At 44.2% G+C, this 24,435-nt stretch overlaps 1 protein-coding gene across 1 annotated transcript; it reads right to left on the bottom strand.

The window, feature by feature from the left end:
- Nucleotides 1–3,172: 3,172 nt before the first annotated feature.
- LOC147107304 (superoxide dismutase [Cu-Zn]-like) lies at nt 3,173–22,116 on the bottom strand. The gene is made up of 5 exons (XM_086007381.1): nt 22,048–22,116; nt 21,259–21,313; nt 15,795–15,864; nt 13,670–13,787; nt 3,173–3,976 (listed from the first exon to the last, which is right to left on the bottom strand). Exons 1-5 carry the CDS (start codon nt 22,114–22,116, stop codon nt 3,797–3,799), a joined length of 492 nt encoding a protein of 163 aa, XP_085863507.1. The 3' UTR covers nt 3,173–3,796.
- Between the last annotated feature and the right edge of the window lie 2,319 nt (nt 22,117–24,435).

Below are 24,435 nucleotides of genomic sequence, written 5' to 3' on the forward strand. Positions count from 1 at the left end.
TCATCGTCACTGGGTCAAAATCCTGGAATTCCCTAACAGCACTGTGGGAATACCATCACCACACAGACTGCAGCGGTTCACGAAGGCAGCTCACCACCACCTTCTCAAGGGCAATTAGGGAATGGGCAATAAATACTGGCCTTGCCAGCGACGCCCACATCCCATAAATTAATTTAAAAAAACTAAAGATGCCCTGGATGAGGTATATCACCTTCTAGGTGATATTCTTCAGTCCCATTAAGTTATTTGAACAGATATGTGTCTGTCAAAGTCAACATATGTTAACTTTTATACCACAGGCATCTTTCAAACTGCCACTGTAAACTTGTATAAGCAGTGAGCCATCCAAGCCTGCATATGCCAGGCCATCGATACCATCTTCAGGGGAGCTGGGGAATTCATCCATTTTGGGATAAATCCTGGGCAGCGGTATGAAAGAGCTATGTAGTTCTATCAGGTTTCTGGATTCTACAGAGTTTAGGGGCAATAAATGGCATTCACGTTGCACTACAGGCTCCTACTGTGGAGCCACTGAATTTCGTGGATAGAAAGGAATTCCACTCCATCAATGCTCCAATTGTCTGTGATCAGCTACAATGAATCATGCGTGTTAATGCAAATTATAGGGTCATTGAATGGTTACAGCACAGAAGGAGGCCATTCGGCCTGTCAAGCCTATGCTGGCTCTCTGCAAGAGCACTTCAGTTAGTCCCACTCCCCCGCCCTTTCCCCTCAGATACTTATCCAATTCCCTTTTGAAAGCCACGATTGAGTCAGTGCATTCCAGATCCTAACCACTCGCTGTGTAAAAAGGTTGTTCCTCATTGCTTTTGGTTCTTTTGCCAATCACCTTGAATCTGTGTTTACTGGTTCTCGACCCTTCCGCCAATGGGAACAGTTTCTTGCTATCTACTGTCTAGACCCCTTGTGATTTTGAATACCTCTATCAATTCTTCTCTCAATGTTCTCTGCTCTAAGGAGAACAACCTCAGCTTCTCCAGTCTATCCATGTAACTCAAATCCCTCATTCCTGGACTCATTCTCGTAAATCTTTTCAGGCCTTCACATCCTTCCTAAAGTGCAGTGCCCAGAATTGGACACAATACTCCAGTTGAGGCCGAACCAGTGTTTTATAAAGGTTCATCATAACATCAAACGCCTTTTGGAAGTCCATATACACATCAACCGCATTGCCCTCATCAATCCTCTATGTTACCTCATCAAAAAACTCAATCAAGTTATTTAAACACGATTTGCCTTTAACAAATCCGTGCTGGCTTTCCTTGATTAATCCACACTTATCCAAGTGGCTGTTAACTTTGTCCCCGATTATCATTTCTAAAAGCTTCCCCACTACCGAGGTTAAACTGACTGGCCTGTAGTTGCTGGATTTATCCTTGCACCCTTTTATGAACAAGGGTGGAACATTTGCAATTCTCCAGCCCTCTGGCACCACCCTCGTATCTAAGGAGGATTGGAAGATTATGGTACCTCCATGATTTCCTCCTTAACCTACCTCAGCATCCTAGGGTGCATCCCATCCGGTCCTGGTGACTTATCGACTTGAAGTTCAGACAGCCTTTCTAGTACCTCTATCAATTTTTATCTCATCCAGTAACTCTACCATCTCCTCTTTCACTATGTCTTTGCATCTGTCTTCACCAAGGAAGAAGATGCTGCCAAAGTACTCATTTAGTACCTCAGCTATGCCCTCTGCCTCCATGCATAGGTCTCCTTTTTGGTCCCTAATCGGCCCCACCCTCCTCTTACTACCCATTTATTATTTATATGCCTGTAGAAAACTTTAGAATTCTCTTTTATGTTAGCTGCCAATCTATTCTCATACTCTCTTTGCCCCTTTTCTTTTTCACTTCCCCTCTGAACTTTCTATATTCAGCCTGATTCTCACTTGTATTCTCAACCTGACATCTATCATACGCACCCTTTTTCTGCTTCATCTTACTCTCTATCTCTTTCGTCATCCAGGGAGCTCTGGTTTTAGTTGCCCTACCTTTCCCCCTTGTGGGAAATGTACCTCGACTATACCTGAACCATCTCCTCTAAGGGCAGCCCATTGTTCAATTACAGTTTTGCCTGCCAGTCTTTGATTCCAATTTACCCAGGCCCGATACGTTCTCAACACACTGAAGTTTGACTTCCTCCAATTAAGTCATTTTACTCAAGATTGCTCCCTGTCCTTTTCCATAGCTAATCTAAACCTTATGATACTATGATCACTGTTCCCTAAATGTTCCCCTACTGACACTTGCTCCACCTCATTCCCCAGTACCAGATCCAGCAATGCCTCCTTCCTCGCTGAGCCGGAAACGTACTGATTAAGAGTTCTCCTGAACACACTTAAGAAAATCTTCCCCCATCTCTGCCCTTTACACTATTATCCCAGTCTATATTAAGATAATTAAAGTCCCCCATTATTACTACTCTATAGTTCTTGAACCTCTCTTATTTCTGTGCAAATTTGCTCCTCTATCTTTACCCACTAGTTGGTGGCCTATAGAATACACCTAGTAGTGTAATGGCACCTCTATTATTTCTTAACTCTAACCAAATAGATTGTGTCCTTGACCCCTCCAGGACATCCTCTCTCTCCAGCGCTAATATTCTCCTTAATCAATACTGCCACCCCACCTTCTTTCTTTCCTTCCCTATCTTTCCTGAACACCTTATATCCAGGAATATTTAAAACCCAATCCTGCCCTTTTTTGAGCCAGGTCTCGGTTATCGCCACAAAATCATATTCCCATGTGGTTATTTGTGCCTGCAGCTCACCAACCTTATTTACCACGCTTCGTGCATTCACACACATGCACTGTAAACCTATCTTAATCTGACCCCACCTAATACATTACTATTCCTTACTCTAGTGCTGTCTGTCTCTCCCCATCCTTACTTAAAAGGGAAAGCTGGCTGTTGTGACTTTGTGTGAATGCTGTTCTTAGGAATAGAGCATGGTGATGGAAGTCAAACAGAATATGGGCATGAAAAGTGCTGGTGATTATTCTTATGATTCTGATTCAAGTATATTCCAATAGATCAATCATGTTACTTAAGACATCAGAGCAAGTCATTTTCACTTATCAAACAACTTGCATTTAAATAGCATCTTTAATGTAGTAAAACATCCCAAGGCGCTTATAAAAGCTAAAAGAACTTTTTAATGAAAAGTAGCAGAATATTTATTTTTGTAATTCATTAACTTCAGCAGTACAAAGGAAAAATGACATTTTGGGATAGGCTAGCCACCAGAAAAACAATGAATGTACTGCACTTTAATAGACATATTCGGCAATGTCAAAACAAAATATATCTCATGTCTTATTACATATATTGTAAAATACTACCATTAAGATAGTAAAGATAGTTAAATATATTAATAGATTCAATCTTCTTCCAAAAAGATCACATATATTCTGGTTTTAGTTTCATCTTCCACTACTTCTTGAATTGTAGCTCAATGGAATAAAATTGTGCAAGATCTTTGCAGTTGTATGCTGCAGCATACTTGTTTATGCTTTAAACTCAGAAGTGTGCTGCAAAATAGAACTGCAGAGATCTAGCACAATCGACATTTGATTCAAATCAAAGTTTTCTGGCTTAAAACATCGTTTCACAAAAAATTAGAAAGGAAAATTGCATGAGTGTATGGTTAGGTCCTAAAATGAATTCATCATGCAATGAAAATTGAGAACAAAATATCTTTGCTCGTAGAGAAACAAATCTACAAAATTGGTGTAAATGTTTGCACATCCACAAGCAAAGTACATTTACCAATGGATCATGGGGAAATAGAGCTCTTAGTCCAGTTTTGTTGGTTAAATTTTTCTTCTAAGGCTTCCTCTGAAATGTTACCCTGACAAATGCCAATCACTCCCCAGGCTAAACCCACTCCAGTATTTCCTGTTGCAAGGCTCTCTTCATTATCAGCTTTGCCTAGGTCATCTTCATTCTGATGAATCTTTACAAAATAAAAACATGCTAGCATATGACCACTGCATTCAGTATCATTTTATGATGTTTGCAAATTAAATGTAGTGAAACTAGATGTTAGAATAAAAACAGAAAGTGCTGGAGATACTCAGCAGGTCAGGCAGCATCTGTGAAGAGAGAAACAGAGTTAACGTTTCAGGTCGATGACCCTTCGTCAGAACTGGGGAAAAAAAGCAGGAAATGGAACAGATTTTTAAGCAAGTGTAGGGGCTGGGAAAGGGGGGAAGGGATGAAAGAAAAAAAGGGAAGGTCTGTGATAGGATAGAAGGCAGGAGAGGTTAAGAGATATTCAAGGCGAGAGGAGCTGGTAATGGGGCAGGTTAAGAAACAAAGGATGGCTCGAGATGAAGTGTAAATTCCGCTGGCAGAATGAGAGACAGCTGCCGTGTGGGAGAGAAGAAAAGTAAACACAAACAAAAAAAGAGAAAAAAAAATGATAGGGGCTGAGGTTATGATCTGAAATTGTTGAACTCGATATTGAGTCCAGAGGGCTGTAAAGTGCCTAATCGGAAGATGAGGTGCTGTTCCTCGAGCTTACGTTGAGCTTCAGTGGAACAATGCAAGAGGCCGAGGACGGTGAGGTCTGATGGGAGTGAAGCGGTGAATTAAAGTGACAGGCGACCGGAAGCTCGGGGTCCCCCTTACGACTGAACGGAGGTGTTCTGCAAAGCGGTCACCCAATCTGCGTTTGGTTTCCCCAATGTAGAGGAGACGCATCGTGAGCAGCGAATACAGTATACTCAATTGCAAGAAGTACAAGTAAATCGCTGTTTCACCTGGAAGGGGTGTTTGGGGCCCTGGACAGTGGGAAGGGGGGAGGTATAAGGGCATGTGTTGCATCTCCTGCGCTTGCACGGGAAGGTGCCGGGCGAAGGGGACGGGGTGTTGGGGGGGATAGAGGAGTGGACCAGGGTGTCACGGAGGGAGCGGTCCCTTCGGAATGCTGAAAGGGGAGGTGAGGGGAAGGAAGTGTTTGCAGGTGGGATCACGCTGGAGGTGGCGGAAATGGCAGAGGATGATCCGTTGAATGCGGAGGTTGGTGGGGTGAAAGGTGAGGACAAGGGGAACCCTATCGTGGTTCCAGGAGGGAGGGGCAAGGGGTGAGGGCAGAAGTGCGGGAGATAGAACGGACACGGTCAAGGGCCGTGTCAACCACAGTAGAGGGGAATCCTCGGTTGAGGAAAAAGGAAGACATGTCGGAAGCACTGGGAGTCAGTGGTCTTATAGTGAATGTTTGTCAATAGCCTATCCCCAGAGATGGAGACATAGAAGTCAAGGAATGGAAGGGAAGAGTCGGAGATGGGCCATGTGAAGGTAGGGTGGAAATTGGAAGCAAAGTGACTAAGTAGATGTTAGAGTACCCAGCTAAATTCCAGTAAATTAATCCTCAATTCTTTTCAATTAATTTAAACAATTGAACAGTATGCTATTTTTTTTCTATATACTAGTGAGCCTTCTAGCAAAAATTCATTGCACATTATACACATACTTAGAGGGTAGTTGTATTAGTTTCTGGCTAAATACAACGTATTTCTAAAAATGCATGTTGATATTTTCACATTGAAAAAATGAAAAGTGACAATAAGGCATGTAACAGGAATTTGAGCTTCTCAATAAAGCTGTGTTCTAGAAACTCTAGTTTCATTTTTCAGTTTACTTTTCTCATTTTACAGCCTCTGAATGTAGGAAATAATTATACAACATTCAACTTATGTTTTGAGATCTCCTTTTGTTACCTCGGTCTATTACTAGTGGTTATTACCAGTGCAATAAAAAGATCACCTACTTTGTCAAGTCTTCTTCATTCTTGCATCCCCCCACTCCTTTTGCCACACCATTGGCAGCCATGCCTTCAGTTGTCTAGGCCCCAAGCTCTGGAATTCCCTCCCTAAGCCTCTCTGCTGTTCCACCTCTCTCTCTCTCCTCAAAACCTACCTTTTTGACTATGCTTTTGGTCCCCTGTCTTAATATCCTCTTTGGCTCAGTGTCAATTATTGTTTGACGACACTCCTGTGAAGCGCCTTCTGCGTTTTCCTACATTAAAGATATTCTATAAATGCTTCTTTTTGTCATTGTAGTAGTTTCTGCCTCAACCACTAAACCTGGAAGTAAATTCTGCAGCCTAACAACCCCCTCTGTAAAGATGCTAGTTAGTCCAAAAAGAGAGAGATTTCACAAATCAGAAGGCGAAAGCTCCTGATGGTGTGGCACTGAATACATTTCCTCCATAAGCATGATCTGTGAACGCTATTACGAGTCTTCACCACTGGAGCTGGAAACCCTTCATCTCGTAATCAGCTTCTCTTAACAGCCAGGCTTGTTCAATGGAAACCGTCAGGTTTGGATAGAAGATCCAGGTTAATGAAGAAAGAAATCAAGTTTGACAGATCACTGCTCAACGCCAGGTATCTGATAATCATGGTTTCCCTAGGTCAGTACATATTTTTCAGTATTATTGTCAAATGCTCAGCTCAACTCTTCTTGGAAGCTCCTAGGTTTGAGTGGGAAAAGAGGAAATGTGTACAGAAACATTCATTTGAAAGAAAAGGACAACCCATCCAGTTTCCAGGTTGAGTCACCCACTGTACTTATGCAGAAGTAGGGCAGCCGGTGATTGTTCAGTGACACAGAGGTCCATTGAAAGAATGCTTCCATATGGATATTACATGTGTGTGGAAGAACTGCTGACATATCATGAGTTGGTCACCTGATGGAGAATTACAAACCAGCTGAAAGGAGGCAGTAGCAAGACGACTTTCCAGAGTGGTCCAAAACAAGAAATCTAAAAATGTAATTTCTATCTGAGGCTTTTCAATGTTGACAAGAGATCCAAGCTTCGAGTACCTGGTGAGGAGCTGCTGAATTGCTGCTCAAGCTACCTGTCAGAGAGGTCTGACGAGTCAATAGTTTAACTCAGACACACAAGAGCTGCCACTATAGATAGGTTGCAATAGTATTTTTCAAACCTAGGGAATGGCTAAAGGCTAAATGGAAGCAACCTGTATTGCTCTCCTGAACAGTGACCATCAGGAAATATCTGTGGCTGGTCAAACAGTAATGTGAAAGTATTCATTGTTTAGGTCTTCTATGACCAGCCAGAGTCCTGCACACACCAACCAGGTTTTCGGTTTCTGCACAAGCCAGCAATTTTCTGCCTATCCATCTTAATAGGTGGAAAATCGCAGCCTGATGAGTGCAGAAGGAGACCACCCCAGCAATTACCAAATGATTGAACAAATTACTGAATAAGGAAAGTATCTCCAGAAGTATGAGATCCAGAATTAGGCAGAAACTCCTGAATTTCTTGCAGGCCACAAAGTATCATGAGTAAAATTCATTAATTTTCTGATCTACAGAAACTGCTTGTAACAGCAGTGGCCATAACACAGCCCAGTGTCAGCCAGTGACTCAGTTGGTAGCACCCTTGCCTCTAAGTCAGAAGGCTGTGGGTTCAAGTCCCACTCTAGAGACTTGAGCACAAAAATCTAGGCTGACACTCCAGTGCAGTGCTGAGGAAGTGCTGTCTATCGGATGAGACATTAAACCAAAGCCCCATCTGCTCTCTCATGTGGATATAAAAGAACCCATGGCACTATTTCAAAGAAGAGCAGGAGAGTTAATCCCCAGTGTCCTGGCTAATATTATTTATCCTTCAACCAACATCACTAAAACAGATTATCTGGTCATTATCACATTGCTGTTGGTGGGAGCTTGCTGTGTGCAAGTTGGCTGCCGCATTTCCTACATTACAACAGTGACTACACTTCAAAAAGTACTTCATTGCGTGTAAAGCGCTTTGGGCGGTCCAGTGGTTGTGAAAGGCGCTATAAAAAACATGTAATATCTCCAAGTTTGCAGACGACACAAAGCTGGGTGGGCGTGTGCGCTGGGAGGATGCAGCAGAGAAACTCCAGTACGATTTGGACAGGTTGGGTGATTGGGCAGATGCAGTATAATGTGGATAAATGCGAGGTTATCTACTTTGGTGGCAAAAACAGGAAGGCAGATTATTATCTGAACGGCAATAGATTGGGAGAAGGGGAAGTGCAACGAGACCTGGGTGTCCTTGTGCACCAGTCACTGAAGGTAAGCATGCAGGTGCAGCAGGTGGTTAAGGCGGCAAATGGTATGCTGGCCTTCATAGCGAGAGGATTCGAGTACAGGAGCAAGGATGTCTTGCTGCAGTTGTACAGGGCCTTGGTGAGACCACACCTTGAGTATTGTGTGCAGTTTTGGTCGCCTTATCCGAGGAAGGATGTTCTTGCCATGGAGGGAGTGCAGCGAAGATTCACCAGACTGATACCTGGGATGGCAGGAATGACATATGAAGAGAGATTGGGTCGATTAGGGTTATATTCGCTAGAGTTAAGAATGAGAGGGGATCTCATTGAAACTTATAAAATTCTAACAGAACTAGACAGACTAGATGCAGGAAGGATGTTCCCGATGGCGGGGGAGTCCAGAACCAGGGGTCACAGTCTAAAGATAAGGGGTAAGCCATTTAGGACTGAGATGAGGAGGAATTTCTTCACCCAGAGAGTGGTGAACCTGTGGAATTCTCTACCACAGAAGAGAGTTGAGGCCAATTCATTAAATATATTCAAGGAGTTAGATATATTTCTTAAGGCTAAAGGGATCAAGGGATATGGGGAGAAAGCAGGGACAGGGTACTGAATTTGGATGATCAGCCATGATTTCATTAAATGGCAGAACAGGCTTGAGGGGCCGAATGGCCTACTCCTGCTCCTATCTTCTATTTTTCTAAAAATGCAAGTCTTTCTTTCTTATGATAAATATGGCCATCAGGTGATCTGACCACAGTGCTCTCTTGAATGGTAGAGGCGCTGGCTTGAAATGGGGGGACAATTTTTGCTGGAGTTTCCTTAACCCACACATCACTAATCATTTCTTCCCACTGTGCTGTGAGTTGCATCAGACAACACCTATGTAAGTCCCTAGTAGTGCACAGGGTCCCACCTTGGGCTGATATAAAGCCTATAATGGGACTCCGATACCCCTGGTGTGCAACCATCTGAACTATGGAATAGTGTCCTTCAGAGACATACTCAAATGGCTCTAGGATCCTGTTGTTGACATTTAATGCCTTACAACAGATCCTCTATCTGCACACCAATGTGCTCCATGCCATCAAATAGCTTCTGCAGTAGTTTTGCCTGTGGGAAGCTTGAACTGCAAAACTTGGGTGAAGAACAGGGACTGCACCTCTATGTTCAGGGCATCGACATTAACCAATTGCTATAGCAAGGTGGATTGTAGACAGTCTTAAGCGTGTTCGGGAAGACTTTCTGATAGTACTTTAGGCAGTCTACTGCCTGCTCCACAAGTTCAACCATCTGGCAGGATGTATGTGTCTCGGCCTGCAATCTTGTTGCGATAAGACTGGAACTGGTATAATGGCCCAGTAATTCCGGGCCCAACGTGTGAGTACGGACGGGGTACTCACGCGTGGGCCTGATGGAAGTGCCGGTTTTCAGCATGCACAGCGCATGCGTGGAAAACCGGCATTTCCTGTCCTCTGAACCAAGGGGTTCAGAGGACGAACACGTGCGTGCAGGAGTCTGCGCGTGCGCACTGAAATTCCTTTTTCTCCCCCCACAGGTTTGCGCATGTGTAAGGGCCTCTCCTTTTAACGAATGTAAAAAGGAGACGTAAGGACTTCATTCTTTAAGGTAAGTGGTCTATTACTTAAAATTATAACATTTTTTCCACAGCTTTATTGTTTTTAAGGACTTTACAGTAAGGTAAGTGTAGTTTTAGACCCGATTTTAAAAAAAATTATTTTTTTCAAAAATTTGATTAATTGTTTAAAATAGTTTTTTAAAGTTATTTATAGTTTATTTAATTATTGGGATGTTTTTTAAAATTTTATTTAAAGTTAAACTAGTCTTTTGGGTGCCCGTAGTTTTCATGAGTTTGACAGTTCTTACTATCAAACTCATGAATGAAGTTTCTCCTCCCCTGATTGGCTGCACAGTGCTCACCTGATCCCAGCCGACACATCGAACTAACTATGCCGCTGGATCAGGTAAGCACAGCGCGCCGACATCTGAACCGGGCCAGTGACAGGAATTCCAAGCAGGCCCAGGCTTCAGATGTCGGCGCGCCGGGTGAGTGCACATCAGGGGCTTGCACGCGCGGCAAGCCCCCGAACCTAATTTCTGGGCCATTATTGTTAAGTCAGCAGCAAGAGTTGAGCACAGGTTCAGTTGAGACAAATTATCTTAGCTCTGCATCTGCCCAGACTGCTTTGATGCAGTCAAAAAGAGAAACAAGGAAAAACCTTTGCAGCTGGGGTGTGATATCAGGACAAAAATCTTCAGGATTGACATTTTGAGGATTCTGGCTATCCTAGTGTTAATACTCTTATGGAGAGATCATGCAAGAGCTCAGTAAAAGAACTAGCTCAGTCACTGTCCCTAGTTTTTCTGCCGATAATCTTACTCATATTTTCAATTATTGACATGAACCTGATTGGTGTTCTAGCCGGGCCTTTTGAGCTCAACCAATAGGGAATGACAAATATTTTCCATGAGAGGAAGAATGAGGCCTGTGTTGCTCCTGGAGAGCTCATAAAATGAGAAATGGATTAAGTCAAAATCCTGATTCATGAGCTTCTGCCCTGGAAACTCAAAGAGCCAGAAGGGAGATGCCTAATTCTTTTGGCCACTAAGAAACCTGTGCTCAACTCTTGTTGCTGGCTGTAGTCTTACAATTACTGGATACCAGCGGTGCCATGGGAGACTGACATTTCCTTAATACAGAGATAGAGTCATTTTCATTTCCAGTTTTGCGCAGGAAGGAGCAGCAACAGGCAAAAAAGTGCTGCACAGCACTTGCAGTCCCGTTCCTGCTGTCTGGCCTGCAGCAACTTTGGAATGGACTTGTGAGCAGCACTTGCACTCCTGTCCCTCCCAGTACAGTAAGTAAATAAAATTAAAACATACCATTCCGCCAACAGCCTCCAGGGGACCCTTTATGGACCGCTAGTTTGGCTGCTAGGTGCCCGAGAATACTGACCGCAGCATGCACGGCACATGTTCCTGTCAGTCGCAATTGAATTTTGCAAAGGGGACCTCAAACAGGCGTTGGGCCCCCTATTTGTATAGGCAATGGGCCCAACACCTATTTCAAGCACACGCCCTGGACACCTATGCAGGAGCCTTTACCAAAATGGCAGGTGGCGCACTTCCTGTGCAAAACAAGCACGCGCATGATGCCCACCATATTGGACCCTTACGTGCCTGTTCTACGTCTGTAATTGGATGTAGCACGATCCAATTTATAGGCCCTAGATTTCAGGCCAAATTGCATATCCTTGAGGGAGAGACAAAGAAAAGTGACTTCAGGACAGGAAGTAATCATTTGACATGTCATGTGATCTGCAGAACCTCCAGGGTTATTTTGATAGAAACAAGAGGATTGTGTGTCATAGTGCAATTATTAGCTCCTTTCCATTTATTTCACAGGTTAGTCACGGCTAACAGATACAGATGATGAGGCGAGGAGGAGCAGGATGATGATAAGACTTGTCTGCAGCCAGAATGCACCTCCACTTTAAGAGGTGCTGGCTGCCAATATCCAGACCCCAAACAGGTGTGCATCAGTAGTGTTGGCTACACGCCTGACTCTTCATAATGAGCATGCAGCACAAACATTACGTGTTGCCTGAGACAAACCTAACAGGCATATGCAGTGCACGTCCCGTTCCTTGTGCGCCTGCTTTTGGGCGTGATCAAATTTCTGGGCTGCTGTGTTTACTTCACATAACATACTCTGCAAAAAGTCCCAAAAATTCTAATCATCCTATATGAAACTTCTTAACACCATGTCTATCCTTTATACCAGCTAACTGACTTGCTTGTGCTCCTAATCTACTACTCCTACAGGATGCTCCTTGGGGGAGAGGAGGTGGAGAGGTGGGTGGCTGGGTTTGTCCTTCTGGAACCCGAGTTAACTCTTGTCTCAGCTTCTGGCAATGACAATGGGGCCAAGCCCATGTCTGAAAGCTTCCTGTGTGCAGGCATTGGAAGGAGCCTTAAGGCAGCACTCTCTGCAGAGGTCGTGATATCTGCACCTACTTCTTGCAACCCACACAGGCCATCAGCAGCTGAGATGCAGTTGCAGCATGTCACTCTGGGGTATCGGATGCCCTAAGGGCCACCTCAGTTCCCAAAGGCTCCTGAAAGAAAGCACCAGCCAGCCACTTCACAACTTCCTGCCACTGAGAAAACACCAGCGAGGTAGGAGCCTAGGACTGAAGGCATTAAGGGGAGGCATAATGACAAAAAACCATTAGGAAGTTGCACAGATTTCTATTCATTAAAAAATTGATAGCACTGAAGTTAGGTGGAAATCATTTTTGGGGAAGGTGTGGGAACGCCTTGAAGAATGAGCTGCAGAAGGTTCCCATTTTAGAAACAATGGTACAAATGTTTGCATATAAATGTTTTGATATTTGTGGAAAAGGAGGAACATAGGGACAGGACTGGTTCTGAGTTGTGCCCACAAATGTCTTGCAGCTGGCAAAGTGTTCTCCTGCTTAAAGCGGCTGTTTTCTAGCCTTATGCACCTTCCCTCTTTTCTCTAGGTCATCCATCCTCTGTGAATGGTAAAATTAAACAGCACACAGCACATGACACCGATACAAGAAACCCTGACAGGACTATAATACCACTTGAAGTGTGCCTTCAGAATACCAAGTGTTCGCTGTATTTGAGTTTCAGGGCATCATGGACCACATTATATCAGTGTTCTTTCTAGGACACAAACTAGGGGTCATCACCCACTGCTGCAGACAGTAGTTCTGTTTTCCGAGCAGCCCTCCAGACACCTGCGTTCAGCTGCAAACAGCGCTGGTATGATCGACTACCTTAAAATCATGGCAGCTCTCTGAATAGGAGCATTTGCATGCATTATGTGATTATGATTGTAAACCAGAAGCACATTCAGGGGGTGAAAACCTTTCCTGTTGAGGAAACTAATAGCATTCTGAAAAGATGCACAAATGGTGATTTGGATGCAGTCAATGACACCACCTTGCACTTGAGGAGATTGGTCACTGTTAAAGTGGATAGCTCTATCATGTTAATGAGCAATATCCATTGGGAAGGTCATGTACTGACCAGTCAAGCAGGCAATGCACTGGTTACTAGTTTCATGCATCAACGGACAGCCAATTGGTTGAGGTTACATTTGCTCCCAGATGCAGCCTGATGGCACAAATTTGAGGTTATTACCTTCACAGACACTGACAATACAATGCCTTGGTGAAAGTGAGCTCCAGGGCGAGCATGTGCACAACTCCTATATTGCTTTATATGTGGGAAGCACAGCCTTGCGAAGCACTGTTAGGTGATCAAGTCGAGACAGAAGCTCTTTGCTCTGTAAATGCAGATGTTTAACCTATTAACAAAGTACATATGAAAAAAGCAACAAAGAACAAAGACTCCTGGTGAGTATTTTCAAAAAGTTATACTAATCCTATGAAAAGTCTCACTCCAGTGCTACCTGTTGCCAGCTGCCCAGCAAGGCTGAACACCTCTTGCTTATTGGCATTCCTAGTGAAGGGTGGGCCAGAGGTGGCAATTGGGGGACATTGGACATCTCTGATTAAAGCAGCATTTACCTGGATGATACCTACCATCAAAGTGCGACCAATAACAGATTGAATTCCTGTCAGATGGAATTGCTGTATCTCCATATTCAGCTTGGCAAAACCATCTTCATTAACGTCCACATTGCCCAGGTCACCTGCATGTCTACAGTGGATTGAAAGTGCTTTGCTTTAAAGAATAAGAAAACAAGAAATAGGAGCAGGAGGCGGCCATTCGGCCCTTACAGCTTTGTATCATTAGCAAACTTTGATACATTACACTCAGTCCCCTCATCTAAGTTATTGATATAGATTGTAAATAGCTGAAGCCTAAACAGTGATCTTTGTGGTACCCCACTAGTTACATCCTGCCAACCCATTTATTCCTACTCTATTTTTTGTCTGTTAAGCAATCCTCAATCCATGCTAATATATTACCCCCAATCCCATGAGCCCTAATTTGGTGTAATAACTTCTTTTGTGGCACCTTATCGAATGCCTTCTGAAAATCCAAATACTCTACAACCACTGGCTTCCCCCTTATCTACCCTCCTAGTTACAAACTTAAAAAAACTAAGATTTGTCAAACACAATTTCTCTTTCATAAATCCATGTTGACTCTGCCCAAATCATATGATTTTCTAAGTGCCCTGTTACCACGTTCCTAAGAATAGATTCTAGCATTTTTCCCACTACTGATCTTAGGCTAACTGGCCTATAGTTCCCAGTTTTCCCTTTGCCTCTCTTCTTGAATAGCAGGGTTACGTTTGCTACTTTCCAATCTGCGGGGACCGTTCTAAAATCTAGGGAATTTCGGAAGATCAAAACCAATGCATCCACTATCTCTGTAGTTAAAACCCTAGGATGTAGGTCATCAGGTCCAGGGGATTTGTCGGCTTTTTGTCCCATTAATTTCTCGAGTACTATTTCTTTACTAATACTAATTTCTTTAAGTTCCTCATTCTCACCAAACCCTTGGTTCCCCAGTATTTCCAGAATGTTTTTTGTGTCTTCTACCGTGAAGACAGATAAAGTATTTGTTTAATGTCTCTACCATTTCCTATTCCCCATTATAATTTCTCCTGTCTCTGCCTGTAAGGGACCCACATTTACTTTTGCTAATCTCTTCTGTTTTACATATAGAAGCTTCTATAGAAGCTTTTACTATCTGTTTTTATGTCTTTTGCTAGTTTACTCTCATTCTATTTTCTCTATCAATTCCTTGGCCATCCTTTGCGGAATTCTAAAATCCTCCCAATCCTCAGGCTTATGACTCTTTTTGGCAACATTTTAAGCCTCTTCCTTTATTCTAATACTATCTTTAACTTCTCTTGTTAGCCAGGGTTGGACCACAATCATAGAATGTTATAGCACAGAGGAAGACCATTCAGCTCCCTGCATCTATGCGGTCTCTGAAAGAGCTATCGATGTAGTACCATCATCTACCCTTTTCCTAAACTCAATTTTTTTTCATACATTTATCCACTTTCCTTATAAGTTCTGTTTCCATCACTGTTTCTGCGAGGGCATTCCATGTCCTAATAACCCTCCACGCAAAAACAAAAACTCCCAACCTCTCATTTTGTTTTTTTAGCGATGATCTTAAATTTATGACCATTAGGTACTAATTGCATACAACTACGGCTGCAGGTCTGAGAGGCCGATGTTGATCCAAGTCCTTGATAGAAAAAAAGAGACTTACCTTGGGCCCTCTGTTGCCTGCCACTCTCCAGTCCTCTTCTAGAAGAGGGACTGTGCACAGTGGCAAAGGTGCACTCCTTCTGGGCTTCCCTCAAATTGGTGCCTTTCCATTGACAGGAAGGCCTAAGGCACTCAGACCTGCCTCATTATGATGGCTGCTGTTAGCTTGCACCTGTTGCAGACACAGGCACTCTGTCCCCCATACCCTTTGAGAGAAGCCCCGGAAATCACAGGGCAACATAAAATGGGCGGAGACCGGACATTCTGTGTCTCCATCCCTTTTTCCTCTCTTCTGCATCCAGAACTGAGCACTCCCTTGGTGCACTGGAGAAGAAAAACAGCCCCAAAATTTTACAAATTAGCTCCATGAAGTTGCATAACTCAGAATTAAATATCATCCAAAACCAGTATATTCTTAAAAGAAATTGCATTTAATTTTTAATTTTTGACATTACTGCTCAACAGAACTCACCTCTTGCTCTCTAGTGGTCCACCGTGTATTTCATTGTTTGGATTGTAATGAGGTCCTGCACTGATCCAATCTGAAACAAATCATTTACACTAAATGCTTCCGCAAATCTAGAAAACCAGAGTTTACATTCGAGAAGGGCAGGATAAGAGAGAGGTTCACGTGGATAGATGAGCTGTACAATGGCAACTGTGTTTTCCAGCATTCGCATCTTCTGGTGACAGATTGCGTTTGACCAGCAGAAACACTTGATGTGAGGAATTTCAAAACCAAACTGAAGCTGGCACATACGCTCCTACTTCCCCTTCCCACCATTTCCCTACCTGCCTGCCCAAGGGTTCCAGGGCCCACTCCTCAGAAGGTGCGAGAGGCCAGAGGCTTTGGGTTCCAGTGCCCAAGGCAACGTCTGTTCTTGATTGAGGCCACATTGTCCTTGCAGAAACAGAGCATCAAGGCCCCCAAATGTGAGTAAGCATCCCTTAATGGAAATGATAATAGGTGCAGGAAACTTGCAAATACACAGCATGCAAGTCTTTCAGAGTCCTTCACATTAGGCTGAGCGTGTAGAGGAAGGGAGGAATGGGACAATTTTGTGGTATTACATTGGCATTTCAGATAAATATTCTATGGCGTTCAACAAAGCAGAGCAGTAGGTGGAAATATGAAACATGCTTATAATTAATTGGTTCCAGTTGTGACTGCTTTCTTATACCTTGGCTGAGGTGGTGAGGCCGTTGAACTTCTGACACGGAGTAGCTGTGCTGGGGTTGCTGGTGGTGGCACTCCCTGCCAAGGCCACTGCCCTTCTCTGGGCCGGCACCATATTGCACCCCCGCCCCCCTCCTCAGTATCAAACAACGACTGCCCCTCCTTTGCCTTATTTTGGACAATAAAACCACAACTGAGGAATCACAAAACTTGGGAACTCTGGGCTCAGCTGTAGCACCCTCAGACATGCTTCCCAAGCTCACAATTGACAACATTTTTGCTCCTAGATAATGGGCCAGAAATTAGGATCGGGTGCTTGCCGCGCGTGCAAGCCCCCGATGTGCACTCACCCGGCGCGCCGACATCTGAAGCCTGGGCCTGCTTGGAATTCCTGTCACTGGCCCGGTTCAGATGTCGGCGCGCTGTGCTTGCCTGATCCAGCGGCGTAGTTAGTGCGATGTGCCGGCTGGGATCAGGTGAGCACTCTGCAGCCAATCAGGGGAGGGGAAACTTCATTCATGAGTTTGATAGTAAGAACTGTCAAACTCATGAAAAGTACGGGCACCCAAAAGAATAGTTTAACTTTAAATAAAATTTTTAAAAACATCCCAATAATTAAATAAACTATAAATAACTTAAAAAAATTATTTTAAACAATTAATCAAATTTTTGAAAAAAATAATTTTTTAAGAAATCAGGTCTAAAAATAAACTTACCTTACTGTAAAGTCCTTAAAAACAATGAAGCTGTGGAAAAAATGTTATAATTTTATATGTCTAAAAAGTTCAGGCCCTTGCATACGGGCAAACCTGTCAAAAAGAAGGAAGTTCAACGCGTGCGCGCAGAGTCCTGCGCGCAGGACGCGTTGGACCTCTGAACCCCTTGGAGGAAATGCCGGTTTCCCGCGCATGCGCTGTGCATGCTGAAATCCGGCACTTCCAACGGGCCCACACGTGAGTACACCGTCCGTACTCACGCGTTGGGACCGGAATTACTGGCCCATTGATTGGCTTAAATGCGGCAGCAGTACCAGACATCCCTTCCCTCTCCCTGTTCCAGCAAGGCAAGCTCCCAATGGAGAATGCAAATAGCACTGGGAGCCAATTATTAAAATTAAAATGCGGCAGGGTCTCACTGGTGGGCACAAGAACAAAGATTTGTTCTGATGCTAATCTCGCCACAGAGGAAGATCCAGCCCATCCTGTCCAATTTGGAAACCAGGAATTTGGTTAGTACAGAGGTGGGCCCGCCAAGTCATTCTATCCGGCCCGCTGGACAGGACAGAAATAGAATGAGAGTAGGGGCTCAAGCTGCACATTAGTCTATCCACTTTCACTTCTCGTGGGTCAGAGACAGACCTGAACTGCAGCCAGTGAACACACATTAATACAATAGTAAAATACTGCAGATGCTGGAAATCTGAAATAACAACAGAAAATGCTGGTAAAACTCAGCAGGTCAGGCAACATCCGTAGAGAGAGAAATAGAGTCAACGTTTCAGGTCTTGACAAAGGGTTTTGACCTGAAACGTTAACTCTGTTTCTCTCTCCACAGATGTTGCCTGGCCTGCTGAGTTTTTCCAGCATTTTCTGTTGTTATTTCGAACACACATTAATACTTGATTCAATTTATCAATTCACAAAAGCGATTCTCCCTGGCCTGATCTTAAAAGGATCCAACGCTAATGATTTCATGGGTATAAAAGGTATTTCTGGTGACGTCATTGCCCGATAGGAGCAGCATCTCCTGTATTTCTTGCTGGGTCTTTGTTTTTGCCTCTTGATGGAGGTGTGCAACTCAAAGTCAGTAACGCGAGCAATGAAATCTACTTTTATCCCCGTTGCTTATTTAACAGCAACCAATTCCGACCATCAGTTCATAACAAATCGAGTGCATTGCCAGGCCGAGCAAGAGCTCAGGCATGAGCTCACAAGCAGGAAAATAAATGTTGATTTTTGTCAGTTGTGGTTGAAATTTGTTTGACGTGTATATAAAGTATCAGAAGGTGAAACCCATCCCCTTTCATTTTAAAAAAGGTTTTTTCTCCCCTTCCACTTTTGGTCTGTGGTCTATACTATTTGATCAAGTTATAAAGCAAAGTAATCACAAATAATCCACCCATGCATCAGAAAGAGCAATAATTCCTCATCAAACTTTGTTGATATGATGACTTGGTCAAAAAGAACGCTGATTGACATTTAATGAGGTCAAATTGAGAGCCTATTTGTACGATAAATAAACCCATCCTCTTAAGTTAACACTGCTCCACAGTTAAACATGTCCCAGATTGAACCTTTTATGTACCCCTGTTCCCAAAAACAAATATGCACACTCATTCTCTCTTTTACACTTTCACTCCAGCACACAAGGAGAAGCCCAACTTCGTCATGCTTAGGTTTCTGGAGGGTTTTTTTAATAGCAGAGTTAGGAGCCCTTGATAAAGTTAGCTCATGCAAACACAGAGAAAAACTGCAGAGAGAATTTTTAAAAAACTACATGCTCTGAGAAAATGTACACCAAAATATTACATATTTTGTAATGATAACAGGAACTTAAAAAAAGTAAACAAGTAAAGTTTTAAATGGGATCATGTATTCCAGACAAAGCTAGTATTGCCATTCGGTAACTGGTTGGTATTGCTGCTAGACTTCAAAATTGGAGTCGAGGGCTCTCTGCAACTGACTTGGCAAAGCAAAAATCTCTCCCGCGGCAGGAGCTGGTGAGCGGCCTGCGCGGGACCTCGCGATTGGTGCGCGGCCGCACACCTTAGGGGGAACATTGGTGTGCGGACCTCAGCAACTCACCAAGTGGCCCCCCCAGCCCAAATAATCGCCCACCCCGGGTTAGTATATCGTCAGTACTGAACAGGGATGTAGGCCCGAAGGATATGCAAGTAGAAGAATTTTTGCTCTGCTTGTGTAACAGGGTTATTGGTGATTCCATAACGGAGCCCGAGATTGGGGCTTTGTCTTGTATAACGGAGCCCGAGATTGGGGCTTTGTCTTGTATAACGGAGCCCGAGATTGGGGCTTTGTCTTGTATAACGGAGCCCGAGATTGGGGCTTTGTCTTGTATAACGGAGCCCGAGATTGGGGCTTTGTCTTGTATAACGGAGCCTGAGATTGGGGCTTTGTCTTGTATGTGGTGGAATCGTTTTCACAACATTAATGTTATCTCAGGAAGTAGAACCATGTAAAATTCAGCAGGGAACCCTTTAGGTGCTCTGCCACCTGAAGTCCATTTTTTGCTGCCAGGATGTCCGCTATCTAACGATTGAGCAATGCTCTGGTGATAGTTAAGGGAAGGGTAGCTTCACCAAATAATCTGTGTCACAAAGTTATCCTATACAGGTAGACTACCCTTTATCCGAACTTCCGAAAACCGAAACCCTCTAAAAACCGAAGGTTTTTTCGGTCAGCGTAAGTCGTGTGCACGACATGACCAGAGTGGCGCACGACTTACAGGCCTAGCTGGATAAGGGATAGTGTAGCATTTTTCCGCACTTCTGAAAACCGAAATCGCTCAGCGTAAGTCGTGCGCACGACCCCGACCCCCGCCCTTTCGGATAAGGGATAGTGTATCCTTTATCCGCACTCCCGAAAACCGAATTAATCTGAAAACCGAAGTGTTTTCGCTCAGCGTAAGTCGTGCGCACGACCCCGATCCCCGCCGACCCCCACCCTTTCGGATAAGGGATAGTGTATCCTTTATCCGCACTCCCGAAAACTGAATTAATCTGAAAACCGAAGTGTTTTCGCTCAGCGTAAGTCGTGCGCACGACCCCGACCCCTGCCGACCCCCACCCCCGGCCGAACCCGACCCCCGCCCTTTCGGATAAGGGATAGTGTATCCTTTATCCGCACTCCCGAAAACCGAATTACTCTGAAAACCGAAGTGTTTTCGCTCACCTTCCGAAATCCGAAATTTTCCGAAAACCGAAACACAGCTGGTCCCGAGGTTTTCGGATAAAGGATAGTCTACCTGTATTGAGACTTTGCTGTCACTGTAGGAAGTCAGCAGACCAAAGTGCCCTTCATGCCTACTCATCATCTTCTTGAAAGACCGTGTCTGGGCTAAAATCAGGATCCCCAGATATTGATATGAATCAATAGGTAGGACAAATGTATCTTGTGTCTTGCAATTAATACCTTTGAAATCCGTTCTTGCGCCATGCAAAGCCATAATACTGCACTTGGGGACACCCACTACCATATCCCACTGGTTAGCCAATCACCTAATTAAGGTGGATGCAAACAATACAAAGCTCTTTTATTATCGCATGCTTTATTTCTTATCATAACAGCCATTGATTTTTATTTCCCCATGGGAAAGCAGAAATTTGCAATTGTGTGTGATGACTGAACAAATAAGAATAAAGCATAAAAGGAGCGAAAGCGTCCTAGGACCTGAGCTTGGAAAGTCGATCAAGACAGCAAGGACCAAAAGCATCAACTCCCTTACTATCGAAGCAGGCAGTGCCAAGAAAAGGAGAGTCAAATATAAGACTTTAGGGGAATAAACAGAAGGGAAAGTGATCAGAGAAAGTTCTTGATAAACATGCAAGCAGATAACTCAAGTCTCCTAAAGGAGTTCTGTCTTTCACCTTATTTCCTGGAGGCTAAGGTAAATGAGATTATTACTCATTTTTAATTCTGTTGTCATGTTGGCACAGAACACTCAACCATAGCTGTATGAACGTAGCAAACAACAAACTTTCTTCTCTATGTAACTATTTAAGGAGTAAATATACTTTTCATACCATTGGTTAGGTCTCCAAAACTGTGAATATGAAGCCCATGCTTTCCAGGAGTCAGTCAAAATTTCACATTAAAACATTATGTTGGCATTGGAAAGTCAGTTTGATGAAAGCTATTTATTGTGCACAATATGCATTGAAAATTTGTGAGTATGCAGCAAACTGTGCCTTAATATAGATGAGCGGCAAAACATATTGGCCCATAATTTGTGTCAGTGGCGAAGCAAAGAGTTCGCCGCTGGCCCCGAAGAGAGCTGCCCACAAAGATCGTGCAGATTGGGTGACCGCTTTACGGAACATCTCCGTTCAGCCCGTAAGGGGGACCCCGAGCTTCCGGTCGCCTGTCATTTCAATTCGCCGCTCCATTCCCACTCAGACCTCACCATCCTCGGGCTCTTGCATTGTTCCACGGAAGCTCGAAGAACAGCACCTCGTCTTCCGATTAGGCACTTTACAGCCTTCCGGTCTCAATATCGAGTTCAACAATTTCAGATCATAACCTCAGCCTCTATTTTTTCATATTTTTTATCCACACTTTGGTTTGTGCCTTTTCCTTTTCTCTCTCTCTCACACGGCAGCTGTCTTTCACTCTGCCAGCGCATTTCACACTTCATCCAGAGCCAGTTTGTTTCTTTACCTCTCTCCCTCCCTCCCTCCTCTCGCTCTCTCTCCCCTCTCTCTCTCTCTCTCAGTAAGACCCGGGCCCAGCTTCAAACATTAACCGCCACAAACACTCGGGGCCACCGTTTTTTTTTTGTGCCATCGGTGTTTAAAACTCGTTCCGCTACTCACGTTCAACTTGAAGAAGACGACTCCAAAGGCCCCAAGGTTGCCAGTGAGCACACAGACAGCTCTCGCCATTCCCGCGGCTCCACCTTCACCCCCGCGGTCCCCCCGGCAACGGCCGGCCCGCCCGCGCATGCGCGGCGGTGAGAGCAGGCAGGAGACTGGAGACTTGTCCAGTGACTGAATCCACACTCCCTCCTCATACAGTCACTAGCCCAGGAGAGTCTTCATATTGAAAATAACTACCACCCTTCTCCAACTATTAATTTTACTACTTGTAATAATTAATATCTCTTATTTCCAACAGGCTCTGTAATGCCCAGCTAATCCTGGGTGGGGAAGTAATGCAGCATGCTTACTCTGAACACCAGCACTTGTTGGATTAACACATTGATAAAACATAAGCTGTGTTTCTATATGGATCCAGATCCACATTGTATCTGGCTCCTTTGTTCTTACTAGTCGCCTGCGATTGTGTCTGGAGTGTTCGACATCACTATTCACTTTATAAGATTATTAAGTAACAACTTCCATCACACAGAATTTTTCTACACTGAATTTTGGCAATCTCAAACTAGTGGCTGTATTTTTACGATATTTTTTCCTTTAACTTGGATCATTTTCTGTCTAACTTTTCAGCATCAACATCCATGTTCAGAAAGACTTTGACAAGGTTCTAAATTGGTGATTAATGGCTAAAGTAAAGATATCATTAAATAAGACATTTAAAATAGGCACGTCAAAAAATTGGCTTTAAAAACATGAAATAATGTAAGTTGTAAATTGGAAGTCATTGAAAGCTGCACCTGGAGACTGGGTATGAGAACACTTGGTCATGTACCCAGGGTTTGGTATCAATCACAATTGGGTTGAAGGGAGACAAGTAGCATCTTTTTTTATTCATTCATGAGATGTGGGCATCGCTGGCAAAGCCAGCATTTATTGCCCATCCCTAAGGTACACCCACAGTGCTGTTAGGGAGCGAGTTCCAGGATTTTGACCTAGCGATGATGAAGGAACTGCAATATATTTCCAAGTCAGGATGGTGTGTGATTTGGAGGGGAACTTGGAGGCGGTGGTGTTCCCATACGCCTGCTGCCCTTGTCCCTCTAGGTGGTAGAGGTCGCGGGTTTGGGAGATGCTGTCAAAGACGCCTTGGCGAGTTGCTGCAGTGCATCTTGTAGATGGTACACACTACAGCTACGGTGCGCTGGTGGTGGAGGGAGTGAATGTTTAAGGTGATGGATGGGGTGCCAATTAAGCGGACTGCTTTGTCCTGGATGGTGTCAAGCTTCTTGAGTGTTGTTGGAACTGCACTCATCCAGGCAAGTGGAAAGTATTCCATCACACTCCTGACTTATGCCTTCAAATGGTGGAAAGGCTTTGGGGAGTCAGGAGGTGAGTCATTCACCAAAGAATACCCAGCTTCTGACCTGCTCTTCTAGCCACAGTATTTATGTGGTTGGTCCAGTTAAGTTTCTGGTCAATGGTGACCCCCAGGATGTTGATGGTGGGGGATTTGGCGATGGTAATGCCATTGAATGTCAAGGGGAAGTGGTTTGACTCTCTCTTGTTGGAGATAGTCATTGCCTGGCACTTGTGTGGAGCGACTATTACTTGCCACTTATCAGCCCAAGCCTGAATGTTGTCCAGGTCTTGCTAATTGCGGGCATGGACTGCTTCATTATCTGAGGTGTTGTGAATGGCGCTGAACACTGTGCAGTCATCAGCAAACATCCCCACTTCTGACCTTATGTTGGAGGGAACATCATTGATGAAGTAGCTGAAGATGTCCTGGGGCTCAGATGATTGGCCTCCAACAACCACAACCATCTTCCTTTTTGCTAGTTATCAGTCCAGCCAATGTTCCCTGTAAGCTATTTGCCGGTCCTGCGCAACCCGGGACCAGCTTTCTCGGTGTTAACTTTTGCGCATCTGCGAAACTGTGAAGGGGCCACACAAGCCCTTAAAGGGGCCGTGCACTCAAAAAAGAATGATGGGGAACATTGGCGGTAATTGGCTGGATTGGATTTGTCCTGTTTTTTGTAGACAGGATGTACCTGTGCAATTTTCCACTTTGTCGGGTAGATGCCAGTGTCATAACTGTACCAGAATAACTTGGCTAGAGGTGCGGCTAGTTCTGGAGCACAAGTCTTCAACACTGTAGCCAGGATGTTGTCGAGGCCCATAGCCTTTGCTGTACCCAGTGCGCTCAGCCGTTTCATGTGGAATGAATCGAATTGGCTGAAGACTGGATTCTGTGATGGGCGGCACCTTTATAAAGCGCTGGTTAGGCCACAACTGGAGTATTGCATCCAGTTCTGGTCACCACACTTTAGGAAGGATGTGAAGGCACTTGAGAGGGTGCAGAGGAGATTTACCAGAATGGTTCTG

This window comes from Somniosus microcephalus, chromosome 14 (assembly GCF_052327205.1).
Source record: "Somniosus microcephalus isolate GS21.2 chromosome 14, FLI_Smic_1.0, whole genome shotgun sequence".
Lineage (NCBI taxonomy): Eukaryota > Metazoa > Chordata > Chondrichthyes > Squaliformes > Somniosidae > Somniosus > Somniosus microcephalus.